General features: G+C 36.2%; 1 protein-coding gene across 3 annotated transcripts in view; it reads left to right on the forward strand.

Annotated features, from left to right (window-relative positions):
* Positions 1 to 527: 527 nt before the first annotated feature.
* Chic1 (cysteine-rich hydrophobic domain 1) overlaps positions 528 to 17764 on the forward strand; it is a 78426-nt gene continuing 61189 nt past the window's right edge. For 2 of the 3 annotated variants that reach the window (XM_005414596.1, XM_005414597.1), the window contains exons 1-2: positions 528 to 982; positions 11941 to 11995. In XM_005414596.1, the coding sequence (XP_005414653.1) occupies positions 690 to 982; positions 11941 to 11995 (348 nt within the window). In that variant the 5' untranslated portion in view covers positions 528 to 689. The remainder of the gene's footprint in view (positions 983 to 11940; positions 11996 to 17764) is intronic. The other variant, XM_005414595.2, reaches the window with a different exon arrangement.

Below are 17764 nucleotides of genomic sequence, written 5' to 3' on the forward strand. Positions count from 1 at the left end.
AAGTTCTTTACTCTCTCTGTATCTAGATGTTCATCTGTTATATGAGATTATCATGGTACATACCTCATAGTCTTGTGCAGGATTGAGATACGCACATGGAAGGTTAGCACAGTCCCTGGTGATTAGGAAATCCTCCATACGTACTACACAGTAGAAGTAATAGAAAGTTCCTGTTTTTTAATAAAATATTGATAAAAATCCTTAGCCTCTCTGGGTTGTGGCATGGTTCTAAGCCAAAAAGTCTCTTAAACTGTAATACTGAACAAACAAGGAGATATTCTGGGCACAGTTCTACGCTCACTTTTATAAAACTGCTTTCCTTCGACCGCTTGCACTGAGTGTAATAATACCACGTTTTAGTTAATAGAAACTAAAACCAAAAGGCACATCTCTCAGAGACAGTATTAAGACCTGCACCTGCAGACCGCACGTCCGTAATTCCCTGGAGTTCACCTCGAAGGGCCCCCTCCCCTTGGAGCCGCGCAAGCGTACAGCGAATTGGCTGCTACCTCCCGCTTGCCCCCGCCTCCAGCATCCCCCCTCCGTCTGCCCAAGACGCAGGCGCGTCTCCTGAAGTCTAGTCCCAACCTCCCTCTCCTGTCTCCTTATTCAGTTCCCCCTCCTCTTCCTGCACCTCCGCAGGTTCAAACTCTTCTCGGTGAGAGTGGCGGCGATCACGAGGTCACGTGATGAGCATCCTGCTGCCCAACATGGCGGAGTTCGACACCATCTCGGAACTGGAGGAGGAGGAGGAAGAAGCAGCAACGTCGTCGTCGTCGTCGCCGTCGTCGTCGTCGTCGGTGTCTGGGCCCGACGATGACGAGGAAGATGATGAGGAGGAGGAGGTGGAGGAGGAGGAGGAGGACGAAGAGGAAGGGGTAGAGGAGGAGGCGCCGCCCCCACCTCGGGTAGTGAGCGAGGAGCATCTGCGGAGATATGCCCCCGACCCTGTGCTGGTGCGGGGCGCCGGCCATATCACTGTGTAAGCGAGAAGGGGCCTTGGGGTCTGAAAAGGCCGAGCTTTGGCGGCAGGGAAAATAAGAAGGTGATGGGGGGCAGGGGGTGGGGGATGGGAGATTGAGGGGCGCAGTTAGGAAAGGACACCTGCGCTGAATGGAGAAACCGAGAGGGAATAGGTGTGAAGGAGGTGAGGAGAATGTGTTAATGGACCAAATGCAAGACAGGGAAGTCAGGGGTTTGAGAGCCAGAGGTACTGGGGTGGTGGTGGGGTGAGTCTTCCTTTTTTTGTGTGTATGCTGGCAAGTGCATAGTCTCCAAACTGCAGGGTGTACGAGAGGATTGCTTGCTGCCAAGATAAGAGTCTGCTGGAAAACAGCTACTGCTGTGACATGTGACAAGAACTAGGCTTGGATTCTTGAAAACAGAGATATGTTTTGTGAATATTATAAATATCCATCCACCCACGTATTCATCATCCCTTCCTATCTAATCTTTATATGAATGAATACAATCATCCTTTCCCTGTTTAGAGCGCCACTCACTCTGAACGTGCCTTAAATATTACACCATCAGAGGTTCAGATTGATAAGTACTATAGCTTCAGGAGTTGGTGATGCTAGTCAGTTTTACTTTTTCCTGGCCCTGTGACCTTGGTGGATTGCTTCCTATTACTGGGCCTGGTTTCTCTACCTTTAAAATGAGGAGTTGGAATAGATTTTAAAAAATTAATTGGTATATGTTTGGGATACATAATAATTACACCCATCTTGGGGAATTGAGACATATACATGATTTCTAAAACCTGTCAGCTCTGAGATGATTTAAGATACTTCCAGGGGATTTTGTATGACCAAATACTAAATTTATGAAAATTAAATATGTATGGAAATTAATCTTCCAGGAGCTGAGGATGACTTCTTGAAAATTTATCCAGGATGGCGTTTTTTAAAAACAAATTGAAATCTTGGATCGTATTTAAGAAAATAAAATGGGGGGGTTGCTTCATGAGATTGGTTGCCAAGCAAGAAGAAAAAATTGGTATTTTTTTGGTCTTTGAAGAATGCTTCCACTTTTTTATTTGCTTGGATTGTAAATACTTGGAAGTTTGATTATTCTGTTATATCCATTCTCTTAACTGTGCTTTACTGCAGTTTCAAAATAGGCCTGTTCTTTCCTGTTATACTGTCTATAATTTTGATGATGGCTCACCTAGACCCTCTGACTTTGAATTGTTTATATTTTATGAAATCATCTGGTATGTACGACCTCCATGGTATTAGTTTTTATTTTTTTTTAAAAGATGTTGAGTATTTTGACTGTGATACACTTTTGTAATCTTTGCATAAAATGTATTAACAAAGATTTTGAAATTGTAGAAGGATTTAGGAAGGGTTTTAGACCTGTTTTTTAATTAGGCAATTTAAAGAAAAATTTCCTTCATCCAAGAATTTTACAGGTAACCTACTATGTTCAGATGCCAGCTTACCGTGCTGTTTTACATCTGTTCCTGTAGGTAGGGGGATGCGATTTAGTACTCAAGCTACTGTAATTGATTCTTGCAGGGAAGGTTCCTTTCATGCAGATTATTTTATATAACCTGAGCAAAGGTATCTTATTCTAGCCCCACAGTTTTCATTCCAGCATCCCAACTCCACCAATTATTTTCTAAAATTAAGGAGCAAGGAAACAGAAATTAAATTCCCTGAAACTTATTTGTGGTGCCATTCTACTCTCCATACAACCATGGTGAAGTACTTGCCAACTTATTTCCTTCATTAAAAGCAGAGCTCTGGCACTTGGTTTACCCAGGCCCTCAAAATAAGAATTCTGGAGTTAGAATTCTGAACAGTTAGTTTAATTGATTAAAGCCGAAACTATAAAAGCACCAGCCAGTTCTTGTATCACTAGACAGTGTGTCAAGTTTGGAAACTTATTTAGTTTTATTGTACACATTTTTTCACCTAGAAAACACATTTGATGCTAAATGTCTGGGATTTGAAGAAATGATTAAAACTTTAGGAGAAACTTTTGCTGACTCTGAGAAACAGGCTATGGTAGTAAAACCTTCTTTAAATCAGGTGAAGTAATATTCTTAGGAAATCTCCAGCACTGCAACAATAAAAACAGTAAAATACCAACTTCTGTTTAATTTTTTCTGGCATAGGAATATTTGAGTTGCCCTAAACTCTATGCCCTATCTGTTCATTTTTTGTTTGTTTGTTTTTTTTTCCAGTACCGGGAATCGAACTCACAACCTTGCGCTTGCCAGGCAGGCGCTGTGAGCTAAACCTCCAGCCCCCTGCCCTAGCTGCTCTCTTTGGGTTTTTGTTTTTTGTGATGCTGGAGATTGAAACCGGGACCTTGCATATGCTAGGAAAACACTATCACTGAGCTACATCCCCAGCCTTATCCTTGTCTGAATGAAATATTTCTTATTCTCTCTCACCCTTGATGTTTTTTCATTTTCTGTAGTGTTTATTCTGTAGAGGACTTTAGTTTTGTCAGTTGAAAATGTGAGAGCCATGACTAGTTGCCATACACATTTCAGAAAGCTCAAAGAAAATATTTTGAAGGTTTTCACCGTTAAGAAGTGATAGATGTTTAAGGTAATAAATGTATTAAACCTGATTCAAACTCGGTCTTTCTTAAGCCTAACAGTTTTTTCCTTTCTACATTGGCTGTGTTTCCAGTTGCTCCGTTTCTGACCCTGGTACCACCGTTCTGATCTATCTCTCAGGTTAATATTTAAAATCTTAAAGTTGTATTGGCTCTTCCTTGTCCTTGAATTACCCTATGCCCACCTTCCCTAGAACTATGTCATCATTATCTTTTGAAATGTCTTGTAGACTTTTTTCCATTTTCTTCATTCCTATTTGGCACCACTCTGGTTTGGGTTACCAGCATCTTCTGCTTGAATTATTGGCAGTTTGTTTGCTGCCTCTTCCCACTCTAGTCTATCCTCTATGCTTGTGCCAAGCTAATTTTCTTAAAACAGTTTAATTATGTCACTCTCCTGCTGCTAACCTGCACTGGATCTTAATTAGCTCTAAATTCCTGCACTGCCTTCCTACAACTTCAGAGTTCGAGGAGTTCTTCTACTTATCCAAAGCTTTTCCCTCCTTTTGTACCTTCCACACCCTTCTCTTCCAGCCTCCGCATAGATCTTGCCCATCAGGGAGCCCCTTTCTCTCCAAATACTACCTCTTTCTACTTCTTGATTAGCTCATACTATAAATGTATTTAATCTTCCTGATTTGTAAAAAATGAAGTAAGACAAAAACCTCCTAATTGCCTTTGGCTATTACATAATTTCTTTTCCTTGTTGTCCAAATTTTGTAAGAGTAGCTATCTTAACCATATTTATTTCCTCTGATCTAGATTCTTGAACCTCAAGCACAGAGGACTTCACCTCTATGAGGTGAAGGTCACCATTATCTTCTTGTTTGCTAAGTCAGTGGACATTTTTCATTCCCTATCTTTCTGTCCTCCGTACTGCATTTGACAATTACGACTCCCTCTTTTGTGGAGACTTCTACTCCAGGAGTCACAAACACACAGGCCTTCAGAAGTAAGTAAGACAGCTCACAGATGCTGCAGCTTTAGTAGTGATGGGTCCTTAGTTGAACTGGAAGGCGTGTGTCTTAATTAAAGGTGTTCAAATTCTGATTAAAGAAAATACTTGGTCAGCCAAAAGCTTTACTCTTCTGATTTTCCGTTTACTTTTTGGGCTTGCTTGCTTGCTCGCTTTCTTTCTTTCTTTCTTTCTTTCTTTCTTTCTTTCTTTCTTTCTTTCTTTCTTCCTTTCTTCCTTTCTTCCTTTCTTCCTTTCTTCCTTTCTTCCTTTCTTCCTTTCTTCCTTTCTTCCTTTCTTCCTTTCTTCCTTTTTTCAGGCCATTTCTTAACCATCTCATTCAATGGGCTCCTCTTGCTTTCTTGCCTCTTAAGTACCAGTGATCTCCAGAGTTTTGCATTCAGCTCTGTACTCTTTTCTTTTCTCCCTGGATGGTCTCATCTCATGGTTCCAATTATCTGATGTCTCTGAAATATAAATCTGTGTAGCAGACTCTGCTCAGCATCTTACCTGGGCCTTTTCACTTTATGGCCCACTGTCATCTTAAACTTAATGTGTTTAAACACAGCTCAGCCTCCTTATATCCCCACAATCTGAGAAATGCTTTCCAAGTTTGTATTCTCCATCTCAGTTGAATATTCCTCTACCCACCCCATTACCCATCCATGGTTCCCCTCTCCACCCATACTTCCCGCAGCTAAGAAATCAGCAGATATTAACAAGTGTGTGACCTACAAATTGCCTCTTTTCCTTCCTCCCGTCACTTCCATACTCAGGCCCCTTTCAGCACCTTACCTAGTCATTTTGCCTTCATCCTTACCACTCTTATATCCATCTGCCTGCTCTTAGAGTAAGACATCAAAGTTCAGATCTAACCAAACTACTTTCCTACCTAAGATTATTCTTTACTTTTCACTTCACTCCCAGGATAGAGTCTTAAGCATATAGGAATGGATCCTGCTCATCTCCTGCCATTTCCCTCGCAGCTTAAATGTTTGCTGTGCCTTATCTTACTGCCTGCTTTCAAACTGGGGTCTTCACCTAAAACTGGGGCCAATATTCACCTCCCCTCACCCTAGCTTGCCATATATCGCCACCTCCTACAAGTCTTCTTTGCCCACATTAAATTGTAAGCTGTAATAGCAAGAACAATTTCTCATTCCCTCTGAATCCTGAGTACCTAGCACAATACCTGGCATAAAATGAGTTGAATGAATGTTGGTTCACTTTAATAACACTCAATATGCCCACTGTAGTTAAAACTATACCATAGTTACTACTTAGTTGAGTCATGGTGTGGAGAGGACTTTAGAGCATGCATATAAACAGTGTCATCAGTTTCATTGATGGGATTTATGGCATGATCTTACATCTGGAAGTCTTTTTTTTTTTTTTTTTTTTCTCCGGTACCAGGAACCGAACTCACGACCTTGCACTTGCCAGGCAGGCGCTTTTGCCGCTGAGCTAAGTCCCCAGCCCCTTGATCTTACATCTGAAAGCATTGTTAAATTGGCCCCTACGTATCAGAGTATCCCTGTCTACTTCTACGTATCATCTTATTTTTTAAATTTTTTATTTTTTTGGTTTTTCTCTGGTACCGGGAACCGAACTCACGACCTTGCGCTTGCCAGGCAGGCGCTTTGCCGCTGAGCTAAATCCCCAGCCCCCTACGTACCATCTTAATATTTTGACTTTGTAGTTACTTTAACAAGGTATTAATATTTTAATGTGCAATTAGCTATAATTTCTTAAGAAGTAGAATGGCCTAACCATTGTAATTCTGGTTCTAAAGTAATCATAAATGAATATTTGGGTTTCTTTTTCCAAATTTTCAAAAATATGACCATTAACTGCTATAGATTTGAGAGTATAAAAGCAAAAATAATGAAAAGTCTCTTGAGATTATTGTTTTAGAAATGCTATGCATCTGAGTGATATTACATATGTATTTATTGCTTTTCTTCTTTTTTAGAGTAAACATTTAGAGCCAATGTATTGAAATATGGAAAATATACATCTCATGAGAATTTTTTCGTTATTAGTAGATATTACTGTGCTCTTTATAATCTTAAACTGTATGGATATTTACCCTTGGTAAAATACTGGTATATACATTAGCAGAGACAATAGATTGAGAATTGTCAGGAATTCATAAATTATCTCATTAAAATTAATCTTAAAAAGCTGAGTTTATTAGGTATAGAATGGAAGAATGATCAAATCTGTGAAACAGTGCTTTTCTACAGAAACCTAGCATTACAAATTCTGATACTTCTCAAATCAGAAAACGGAATGCTTTTTCTCTTACCTACCTTTGAGGAATTATAATGATGGACTGTTAATTTATGTTTATAGAAGGTGAATATTTTATAAGGCTTTAGACTTTGTGAATACTTAGGTTATCTATAGTGACTTGTCATTATGAAGTGTGGTGAGACATGGTTATTTCTATATAAAGAGATCTGCCCAGGATCTTTTAAAAATCTCCTCATGTTATGTAGGATAGCCTTTCCTTTCCCTCTTTTCTTTAGTATAATAAATACAGAATTCAGTGCATGTGCTTAAGAATCAATATTAAGTGCATAGTGTTCTCATAAAATTGTGTAACTTGTTGGCAGAATTTTACTACACTTTTTCTTCAACAGTCTGAGCACATGAACTTTAACTTGTACAAGGCTTTGAAAGGGTCACATATGCCGGCTTTCAGAAAGATTGAGAAGAGTGGGGAGTATAAAGAGGGAGGACCGGAGAGAGAAAAACAATGAAAAGGACCCGTTGTTTGCTTCAATTTTCTTTACTCCTAAGAATTGCTCTAAGAAGTTAAAAATTTTGATATCGAAGACACTTGATGAAAAAGTACAGTAATTGAGAACCACCAGCTGGGTGAGCTTCAAACACATAATAGATTGTACATTTACTAAAATGGATGCAGTAACAGTGTGTGCTGTCTCCAAGTGCCTGTTTCATGCTGAAGAACCCCACACTTGGCCAGTGTCTGTCACAGATGAGTAATGAGTAAATGAGCTTGTCTGACTTCTGTGAACTCAAGGGTCTTAACTTAATGGTTTGTTTATGAAATAGAGCTGAGATGTTTTTCAGTGACAGCCCTTTCAATATTATCTTAGTAGATACTAAGTAAAACTCTTGGCCCTAAAGATCTTTTTGTACTCTTTCTTCTTTTTTTGTATTGAGTTTCTAAAGAGGAAAGTTAAGTCCCTCATGCACAAGAGCAGAATTGCTACTATTAGCCAAAATTATGAAAGAGTGTTGGGCTTTGTTTTTCTTCATGCTTTTTGGTGTGGATATAAATTAACCCTCCATACACACAGGTTCTGCATCCACAGACTCAACCAATTGTAGATTCCCCCCCTCAGTTACGTCTATATTGAATGTGTACAGACTTTTTCTGTGCCTTAAACAATACAGTATTGCACCTATGTATATAACATTTATATTTCAGTAGTTACTATAAATAATATAGAGGTGATTCTACGTATATAGGACGATGTGAGTAGGTACATGCAAATACTATACTGTTTTAATATAAGAAATTTGAATATCCAAGGATTTTGTTATTCAAAGTGGGGCCTGGAGCCATTCTCCCACAGATACTGAGCACTGACTGTATGTAGATAATAGGGTGCATTTTATGAAGTGAAATACCACTTTCTTTACCATTTCTAATATACTTTTTATTTTAGGAAAGATAATTCCTTTTCCTTTTTATATCGGAGAAGAAAATTAGTGATGTTAATTCAGCGAATATTTCTTGAGAACTTGAGCATGAGAGGTATATTCTGTGAAGAATAGTGATAACAAAATGCAGGCCTTCTTTTTCAAAGCTAACAAGATAATTGCCTTTAAAATATTGGTATGGCCAGGCATGGTGGCGCACACCTGTAATCCCAGCACTCGGGAGGCTGAGGCAGGAGGATCATTGTGAGTTCGAGATCACCAGGGCTACAAAATGAGCTCAAGGCCAGCATGAACTGCATAGCAAGACCTTGTCTCAAAAAGACAAAAAACAATTGATATGGAGCTATGGAGCAGTGAAGAAAAAAATATATTTTATTAATTATAGGATTATATAATATAGATTAGCAGAGCATTCAAACATTATAGTGAGGGCTGGAACTTGACTTTAGTCTTGGAGACTAAGATTTAAACTAGAGAGAGGGGACAAACAAGCCACCTGAGCAAAGACAATGACCAAAGTGGCAGTGGGAATGGAAAGGAAAGACTCATGAGAATGATTTTAGAGAGATAAGTGACAGGACTTAGGGACCACCTACTTTTAAGCAAGGTGCAAAAACACAGGAGAGAGAAGGTACAGAAATGATACCAAGGTCTAGGTTAAAGGAAGGGTGATGTCTCACAGAGATAAAGAATTTGAAACTGGTTTCCAAGAAAGGGTAATACTTGGTTTTAGATGTTTCAGTTGAAATAGTATTATTTTGTAGCAAATTATCCAAATGTATAATTTCATTATACATTTAGAAATGAGGGACTATAGCATGTTTGAAAATATGTATCACTAGAGATAATTGATCTGATGGTTATCAGTGTAGGAGGAATTTGCAAAGATATTAAATTCAGATAAATTGTTACAGTTCCCTTAGCAAAAGAAGCACATGAATTAAAGCTAAGTTTTGGGAAAAGGTGAGTGTGGGGCAGAGTGAGAAGAGTGGGACTGTTAGGAAGGGTGTGACCAACAGTGTCATGGCTGCAAAGAGGAGAAATTTGTTCTTAGAAGAATACACTGAATTTGGCAATAAATAAGACAAGACGAACTTTGTCTGAGTGAACTTACGGCATGAAATATTATTTTCTGTGAAATGACCACATCGAAAACCAAATTTCAAAAGGCTAAGGAAAGAGGGGTTATTAGGGAACTGGACAATGGAAAGTTCATTTGTCAGGTGGTAAAGTGCAACGACAGGAAGTGAAACTAAGAGTGTTTATAATAAAAATATTCTAAACATTTTGATGATTATATTTGATACCTAGTAAAGAATGATAGCTGGCAAAAGTTAAAATGGCAGCAGTCTCATAGGTAGGAACATGTTATTGACATTGCATCTAAAAGGCATTTAGATAAAAATGTGGAAATAGAGCTCTACTTTAAAATATAAATGTATACATTCTAAAAATGAAAACTACATCTTTCTTTGTTGCACAGTGGAATAATCAATGACATCTTTTTGATGATAAAGTCAACAGTGATTTAAGTGAAATATTTGTCTTGCTTTATTAGATACTTGCCAATGACTGCTGAGTTAGCCTGTAATTGTAAATATGTATATAATATTAGAGTGTCAGTTTCTCAAGTAGCTGATGAATTGTCATTAAGAATCATGTATAGGGATGACCCACCTTGTTTTAAATTTAGCTGTACTACTATCTCTATGTGCAGATTTAAAGAGCATGTGTGTTTGTATACTATATTTTCATTGAGTGTTGTAGTGATTCTTCAACAGAAGTAATGAGTGACTTTTTAATGTAGCTAAGTTCTTTTTACAATTGCCAATTTGTTTACTATTTTAAGATAATAGAATTTGGTTTAAGATACGTTTTCAACATATCAAGTGTAGAGTGTTTTCACACAGGTATATATCTTGCTACTCTTTGCTAAATATAGTCTTTGTACTTAGGACTGGGTTGTGTCCTTGAAAATGAGCTATAAACATAAATGATGCAAAGAGAATATGAAATTCCTGCATAGAGTTTTAATCAGACATTGAGTTCCCAATATTTTGTTGAAAAGACCCTAAGACCAAAGTGCTATAAATCATCGGAATCAAACACTATAGTAAGTTATTATGCTGTAAACTTTTATTATCACCTACTAGATAGAGTCCAGTATGCCACTGAGCAGAATGGAAAATAACAAAATAAGTAACCTACAGTTTCTGTTCTTAAGGAGCTTACTATAGCACAGAGAGGACATAATGGCTGGGTCATCATTTGAATTTGGGTTCTCGCCACTTACTTGATAAACACATGCTTGGGCCATTCATGTAATTAATTTAAAAAAATTTTTTTCTGAATGTCAACTTCCTTGTTCAAAAAATGGGGGTTATAGTATTTTGCTTTTATTTTTTTCCTTTTATTTCGTCTTTTTGAGACAGGGTTTCACTATGCAGTTCAGGTTGGCCTTGAACTCCCTTTGTAGCCCAGGCTGGCCTAGAATTTGCAGCCATGCTCCTGCCTCAGCCTCCCAAGTGCTGGTGTTATAGGTGTGCACCACCATGCCCAGCTGACAGTATTTTTCTTGAAGGCTTTTAAAGTTTTGAAGCCATGTAGTTACTTAGCACAGTGTCTTCCCTGTTAGGTGCATAGCTATTGGTAACTGTTATTGCCTTCCTCACACGGAGTTCTTTAATGAATATCAGTGTCTCTTCCCTTTTTGCTTACACCTTAATATCCACTAACATAAAGTTGTAGTCACTATGATATAGTATTTAACATTCGGGAAGTGACCTATGGTATCCCTACTGAAGTCAACAAGTAGCTGAGCAAAGGCTTATAAAATTTATTTTGACTTATTACAGATTTTAGTGTGCATACTGGAAGAGAAAGTCTTAGAGGCTGGGATCTGTTTTCTCAAAATTGGTTGAGCACATGAAAGCCGTTCATAAGGATCAACCCTTGAATACATGAAGAATAACTGGTCACAGGTTGTCAAATTATAGTTCCAAAGGCTACATTAATAGGGGAAGAGGGTACTTTTTTTTTTTTTAAGTCTTTTTGAGACAGTGTTTTTCTCTGCAGTTCAGTCTGGCCTTAAACTCATTTTGTAGTCCAGGCTGGCCTCAAACTCACAGTGATTCTCCTGCCTCAGCCTCCCAAGTGCTGGGATTATAGGTGTGCACCACCACGCCCAGCCTGGAAGAGGGTACTTTTTATTGGGAACATTTTCATGCATACACAAAAGTAGAAAAAACAGTGTAATGCTTTCCTACATACTGCCCATCACTGAGCACCAATAGTCAACAGATTTTCACAAAGAAATATTTTGGTCAAAATTTATGTCATTTCCAGATCTATTACAAGTATTTCTCCAATGTATTAATTTTTAATCTCATCGCATAGGTGTAGTTGAAATCCTACTTTAGCATTTGCTTGTTAGACAATAGTTGCTATTAATTTGAATCAATAGCTAAAGATTTATTTTCTTTAAATGTCATTTAAGATATTTTCATGACATGTTTAGTTTAATGTTTTTAGGACTTCTGTATCTATTTTAATTAAGTGTATTTTAAAGTTGTACATAAAATTTAAAAATTGCTTATGTTTAGGACACATTTTAAATCGGAAGACCAAAAGAAAAATGCATGGGTTTGTGACTTTTAAAAAAGGGAAAGGGTTAAATATGTTGGATAGAATATATTTTGTTCTTTGTTTTTAAGGTTTGGCTTGAGCAACAAGTTTGATACTGAATTTCCCTCAGTTCTAACAGGGAAGGTAAGTGGTAGTTTGCTTTGAACTTTCCAATTCTAATGCATTGTTTTATGCCTCATTTAGTGTCATGACAAATGCTTTGACTCTTTGGTAATGAACGCAAATAACAGGAGGCCTCTATTCGTGGAAGCTGTGTTGGGAGAGATTGAGAGCTGTCTCCATGACTACCAGCTTCTGACTGGTTATTTTGTCCTTTTTTCATTAATGCTGACCAATATTTCTTTAGATATTTAGCTGTTCCAGTTTTTCCTCTTTTCCTGGTATAATAGCTATGACTGTTTCTTTCAGTTAATAATTTTGAATGTTTGTTAACACAGTTCTTTAACTATATCACTATTATTCTCAGTGTACTGTATGGTGTGATTTGTTATACATGGAAAGAATAGAAGTTTTGGTTAGACATTTTTCTGCCTTTTAAATGCTTTGATTTTTCTAAACTTGGTCTCATCGTAATAAACTATTACCTTCTTGTTTTCTGATTCTTGTGCATTCAGGCTCAAAATTCAAAGATTTAATAGGATTCAAAACTATAAGTGTAGAGACTTAATATACTGCATGATGATTATGAATCATAATATTGTATTATAACATAGACATTTGCTGGTAGTAGGTTTCAGGTTCTCTAAGCACAAAAGTAAAGATAATTATATAAAGAGATAAATATGTTGATTTTCTGGACTGGTTATCATTTCACTGTGTAGGTTTATATCAAAACATCATGTTGTACACCTTAAATATGTACAATTTTTTAAAACTATATTTGAGAAATTGTGTTACAACAGTAATGGTAACTTTTAGGCCCAAAGGAAAATTTTCTGCCTAAAATAAAAAGATATTTACACTCATTTATTACTTGAAGAAATGTAAAGGAAAGAAGCCATTGGATTACAAAATATGCAATAATTTCCAAATGGTTGTTAGCTGAAAGTTTGGGTAACTGAAATGATGATTTGGGATTAAAAGCTGTTAATTTTTACATTTAGGATACTGTAATTTAATGTTTCTGTTTAGTAATTTTAGTGCTAGCGTAATGATATTTTTCAGTATAGGTTTTAGTTTTATTTCAAAACTGTCCCATTCTCTAATGCTATCTTTAGTATTAAAATTTTTCTCATATCATTAGTGAGAAAAGCAAAGTACACAGTCTAACACACTATCTGTCTATCTATCAATCATCTATCATCTACCGATCTATCTGAAATGGAAGAAATAAGCACATTAATGATTATACTTTGCACAAAGAAATTTTAGAAAGAAAAATCAGGGTTTTCAGAAAGAAATTCTAGAAAGATATATATATATATAAAATGGGAGAAATAAGAACATTAATAATTATACTTGCATAAATACATTTTAGAAGGATATACTTGAAACTAGTAGAAGTTATTATCTTTGACAGAAAAAGGGAAATAAAATGGATGAGGGTAGGGTGGGGATGAGGCTGTTTTTTGAACCTTTGAACCTTCATTTACTTCTAATTTGTTTTCTCATCTAAACTGTGAAAAAAACTGTTTGAGAATGGAATATGTTACTTCTACTAATATTGACTCCTTTCAGCATGGTGAATTTTCCAGGTGTTTGCTCTCTTCATCTTTAGGCTAATTTTAATGTCCCCCCCGCCCCCATGCACTTTGGGCATTGGTGGAAGAGAAAAAGATAGCAGGCATTTCTTTTTTCAAAAGGTAACTCTTAGCTTATGAGAAAATGTATTTAATTTAACCTTGAAAAGTGATTTATACTTGTTTACCTCATTTTCCCCTAAATAAAGAGAGCTAGGTTGACACAGCATACAGTAAACAAGCTACCTCATTTTCCCCTAAATAAAGAGAGCTAGGTTGACACAGCATACAGTAAACAAGCTTTGTAGCCAGATCTGGGTTGTAGTCCATATTGGGCAAGACACTTTTGAGACTCAGTTCTGATGTGAAAAATGGCAGTGATACTGATAGTTACCTCAGTTCTTAAAGATTAAATGCAAGTGCATCAATGAAGTTTCTAGTGTATCTCAGATACTTACAGATTTCCTAATGTCAGTTTGGGCTTGCTGTTAACTGTTCTCATTGTATCCTTTCACCTTGGTTATTTCTTTCAATTTATTCACTGGCTTTCAATTTCTAATTGCTCTTGCCCCCTTTTCTTCATCTGAGTTATATTTTATTCTCTAGTTTTACTACTAATTTATCCTACTGACTGTTGAACCTTTCTGTCTCTGCTAGGTATAATGTCAGATCATTCCATACAATAATAAGCATAGACCCTGCCTCAGTTAACATTTGAAAATATGTGACCATGTCACTTTTTAGTTTCAAAAACATTTTGTGCTGTGGAACCTTTGCCTCAGTCTATAGTATATTTTTTTCCCTATCCTTATCATTTAAGATAATTCACCAATTAAAGCAACAGCTTAGACTTAGGTTTTTTTTTATATAAATTAATCAAAAACATGTTCTGCAAATGAATAAAACAGCCATGGGAATATCTCTTGAATAATGACATACTGATAAGAAGATGGTAAATTCGTTACTAAAATGAAAAAGAATGCGAATTAAAACATCTCCAATAAAATGAGTATTCTTTTTGTTTCCCTTGCTGTTGGATTTGTTGTCTGAGCAGTCACATCTAGCATTAGCATTACGTACTTTTTATAAGTTTGAATTACAGGTCTAATTCTAGAAAATGAATAAGGTAAAAATGTCGGTGAATGTAGTTCCCTGGTGTAAGAATTACCTAATTTTGGAATTGGCCAGTTTCATGTACTCAAGGAATCTTTGGAATAATTTTTCACACCTCCTCATTTCTTCCCAGGCTTCCCAAAAGTAAAAGTTTCACTCACCCAAAGGATAGTATAATTGCTTAAATTAGAAGAGTAAGAATGGTAAACTGTTTTTGGTGTGCCTTCACATAACCTAAATGATGTGAATAGGACCTGTTCTTATAGACATCCATTCTTTCCAGGTAACCATTTTTTGTAGCACTTTTCACAAAGATGTGTGGGTACTTATTCCAGGGTGTATCATAGTGTACAAAATTTCTCTTGTATTGGATGAAGCATATATGATACTGTGGTAGTTTTCCTAGTGTGAAAAACATTAAACAGAATGCTGAAGGTCAGTTGTTGGTTGATCAGTTGATTGATAGATGGATTGATTTGGTGCCAAGGATGGCATCCAGGGCACATTGCATGCTGAGCTCTACCCTCAGACCCTAAAGGTCTGATTTTTAAAAGTCATATGACTGTAACATTAATTTCATTCTTTTTTTTTAATGAGAATTTTCTCCAAGAGGCACCTTTATTTATATAGGTTACTTTGGATTCTCAAAATACTTCAGTAACTGGGAGAGATCTTGTGTGAATGTAAAAACAAACAAACAAAAGAAGATCTGAATTCCAGACTGAATAGTGCTTGTGTTAAAATATTTTAAAATGAATAAATGCAATAGCTGAAATAGAAAAAAAAGCTATTCTTTATAAAATTAGTCTTCCAGCATGAGTGAATTTCTACATAGCTTTTATGCCTGTCTGAGGTAAGCAAAATTCCACAGTGAATTCTGAAAACCTAAAAACCTTTTTGCCAAGCTCTGTGGCTCAGTATTAATTTTTGTGCTTCTTTTGTGTTAATGTTCATAAAGCAGAAAAAGATAATCTTTTATTCAGTGCAGAAAAGATTGTTTTCACTATTTCACTAAAGATAAATCCACCTATCATGGTAGAGCATATCAAGGAGGTATATACACACAGGTTTTGGTAACCAGAAAGTGAAAGAACCATAGAACTTTGAAAAAGAAATTAAACCTTCCAGCCTTAGCTTTAAACAACTGAATAGTGTAGTATTATGGGGAGATTAGTGTGCAGTGTTGGGAATCATGAAGCCATAAAGTTAGACCTTTACTCTTGTTATCCAGTTTATGACAAGTGATTGATAGGGTTGTGTTCCCCACAACTGAAGGAGGAAATCAGTCCTGCTGGAATTTGTTTAGATATTTTCCTGTTTTCATTGTCTCCAGTATCCTGTTACAGAATATTAAGACCCTTTCTCCGACCTTTGTGATGTGATTTTCTTTTTTATTTCCAAGAGAGTAAAAGGAATGAAATATTTATTTAAAACCTACTACTCAGCTAGGAAGTAAGTGGCTTCCAGCTGACCTATATTACTAGAGATACTCAATCATGGGGAAGTAGATGAGTAAAATGTTATTTAATTCTGAATCTCCACAATTCATTAAACATTTCTTTCACATCATTTAAAATTGAGAGTTAACTAATTCTCATTTCCTATAACTTTATCTCTATTTTATGACCTTTATTGTTGTTCAAATACAGGTTTTGTTCAGAGGCAATTCTGGTTGCCTTTTAAAGTCAAAATGCATATCTGTTGTTTGACAGTCTAGTAAACGGTTTTCAATATATTTGCCTGTGTCTTCAAAAATTGCAATTCTCATTTTTAGTAACTTGAATATTTTACTTTTTATTTGTACAGACTATTTTAAGTGGAAAATGTTGGTGAGAAAGAAGGAAAATTGCCACATTTCAGGAATGTTTTTCTTTGACATACAACAAATTTTATATACCTTGGCATATAATGTATTTCCTTCACAGTGTTTTAAGTAAAAAGTCAGTTTTCCTTCCCTTTTTATTCCTCCCAGCTTTAATCTACCTCACATTTCTAACACTATTCTTTCCTAGTGAGAATAGTTTGCTTTTTGTTTTTGTTTTTTCGAGACAAGGTCTGGTTATGTAGTTCAGGCTGGCCTTGAACTCTCTATGTAGCCCAGGCTGGCCTCAAACTCACAGCAGTCTTCCTGCCTCAGCTTCCTGAGTGCTGGGACTACAGGTGTGTGCCACTACTCCTGGCCTACAGTTTGGTTTTCTAATATGTAAACATATTTTTTTTTCTTTCAGACTGACTCATTTCTGCATTTATCTTCACCCTGTACTTTTATTTTTTTTATCAGTATTTGTGCTCACTTTTAAATAAAAATTTAAATTCTAATTTTAAGTCCCTTAATTTCTTAATAAGTAGAGGTAATAATTTTATGATTTGCATGGGTTTATATCATACTTTGCCATATTTTTAAAAATGTGGCATTGATTCTGGGTGCACAGTTTAAAGAGATTTGGTAGTAATGTTAGGTTACAAAGTAGAGCTAAATCTATAAACATATTTTTCACTTTTACTTCTACTTGGTTACTCAGTGGTTCCCTAGGAATGGAGAAGTTGAATATTGCTGTTTTAGAGAGGTGAATCTTCAGATATTAACTTAGTATCTTGTTTTTATAAAGAATGTGAAAGAGTTGGCAGTATAGGTCAGCGCTATGGTAAAATATGTGCTTAACATACACAAAGCCCTGAGTTCAATTCTCAGCAACCTCCCCCCACAATAAAAAGGAGAAAGGAAGGAAAGGGAAAGGAAAAGAAACAGACTATCTTCTCTGAAGAAGTGAAGAGCATTGACTCTACATTCAAATGTAGCACATTCTCCTTTGGCTTATAGTATAATATATAGTAAAGTTGTAGAGTAGTAATTATATTATCAAACTCCTTGCCTCAGGTACAAGGCCATACAACAGTGAGCTTTTCTCCAAGTCTACTCAGAAACATGATTTATAAACTTCCTTTTTCAAAGTATTCTTATCATGAAGTTCTTTCTGATGTATAGTTTTCATTCTCCATGAGTATATAAAGCAAAAATTTTATTCCATTCTATAGATGCAAAAATTGAAACTCAGAAAAGTTAAATGATTTTCCCTGGGATTTTTCTTTTTCTTTTTTT

The sequence above is a fragment of the Chinchilla lanigera genome, unplaced genomic scaffold, assembly GCF_000276665.1.
Source record: "Chinchilla lanigera isolate Chin_1 unplaced genomic scaffold, ChiLan1.0 scaffold00190, whole genome shotgun sequence".
Taxonomy (NCBI): domain Eukaryota; kingdom Metazoa; phylum Chordata; class Mammalia; order Rodentia; family Chinchillidae; genus Chinchilla; species Chinchilla lanigera.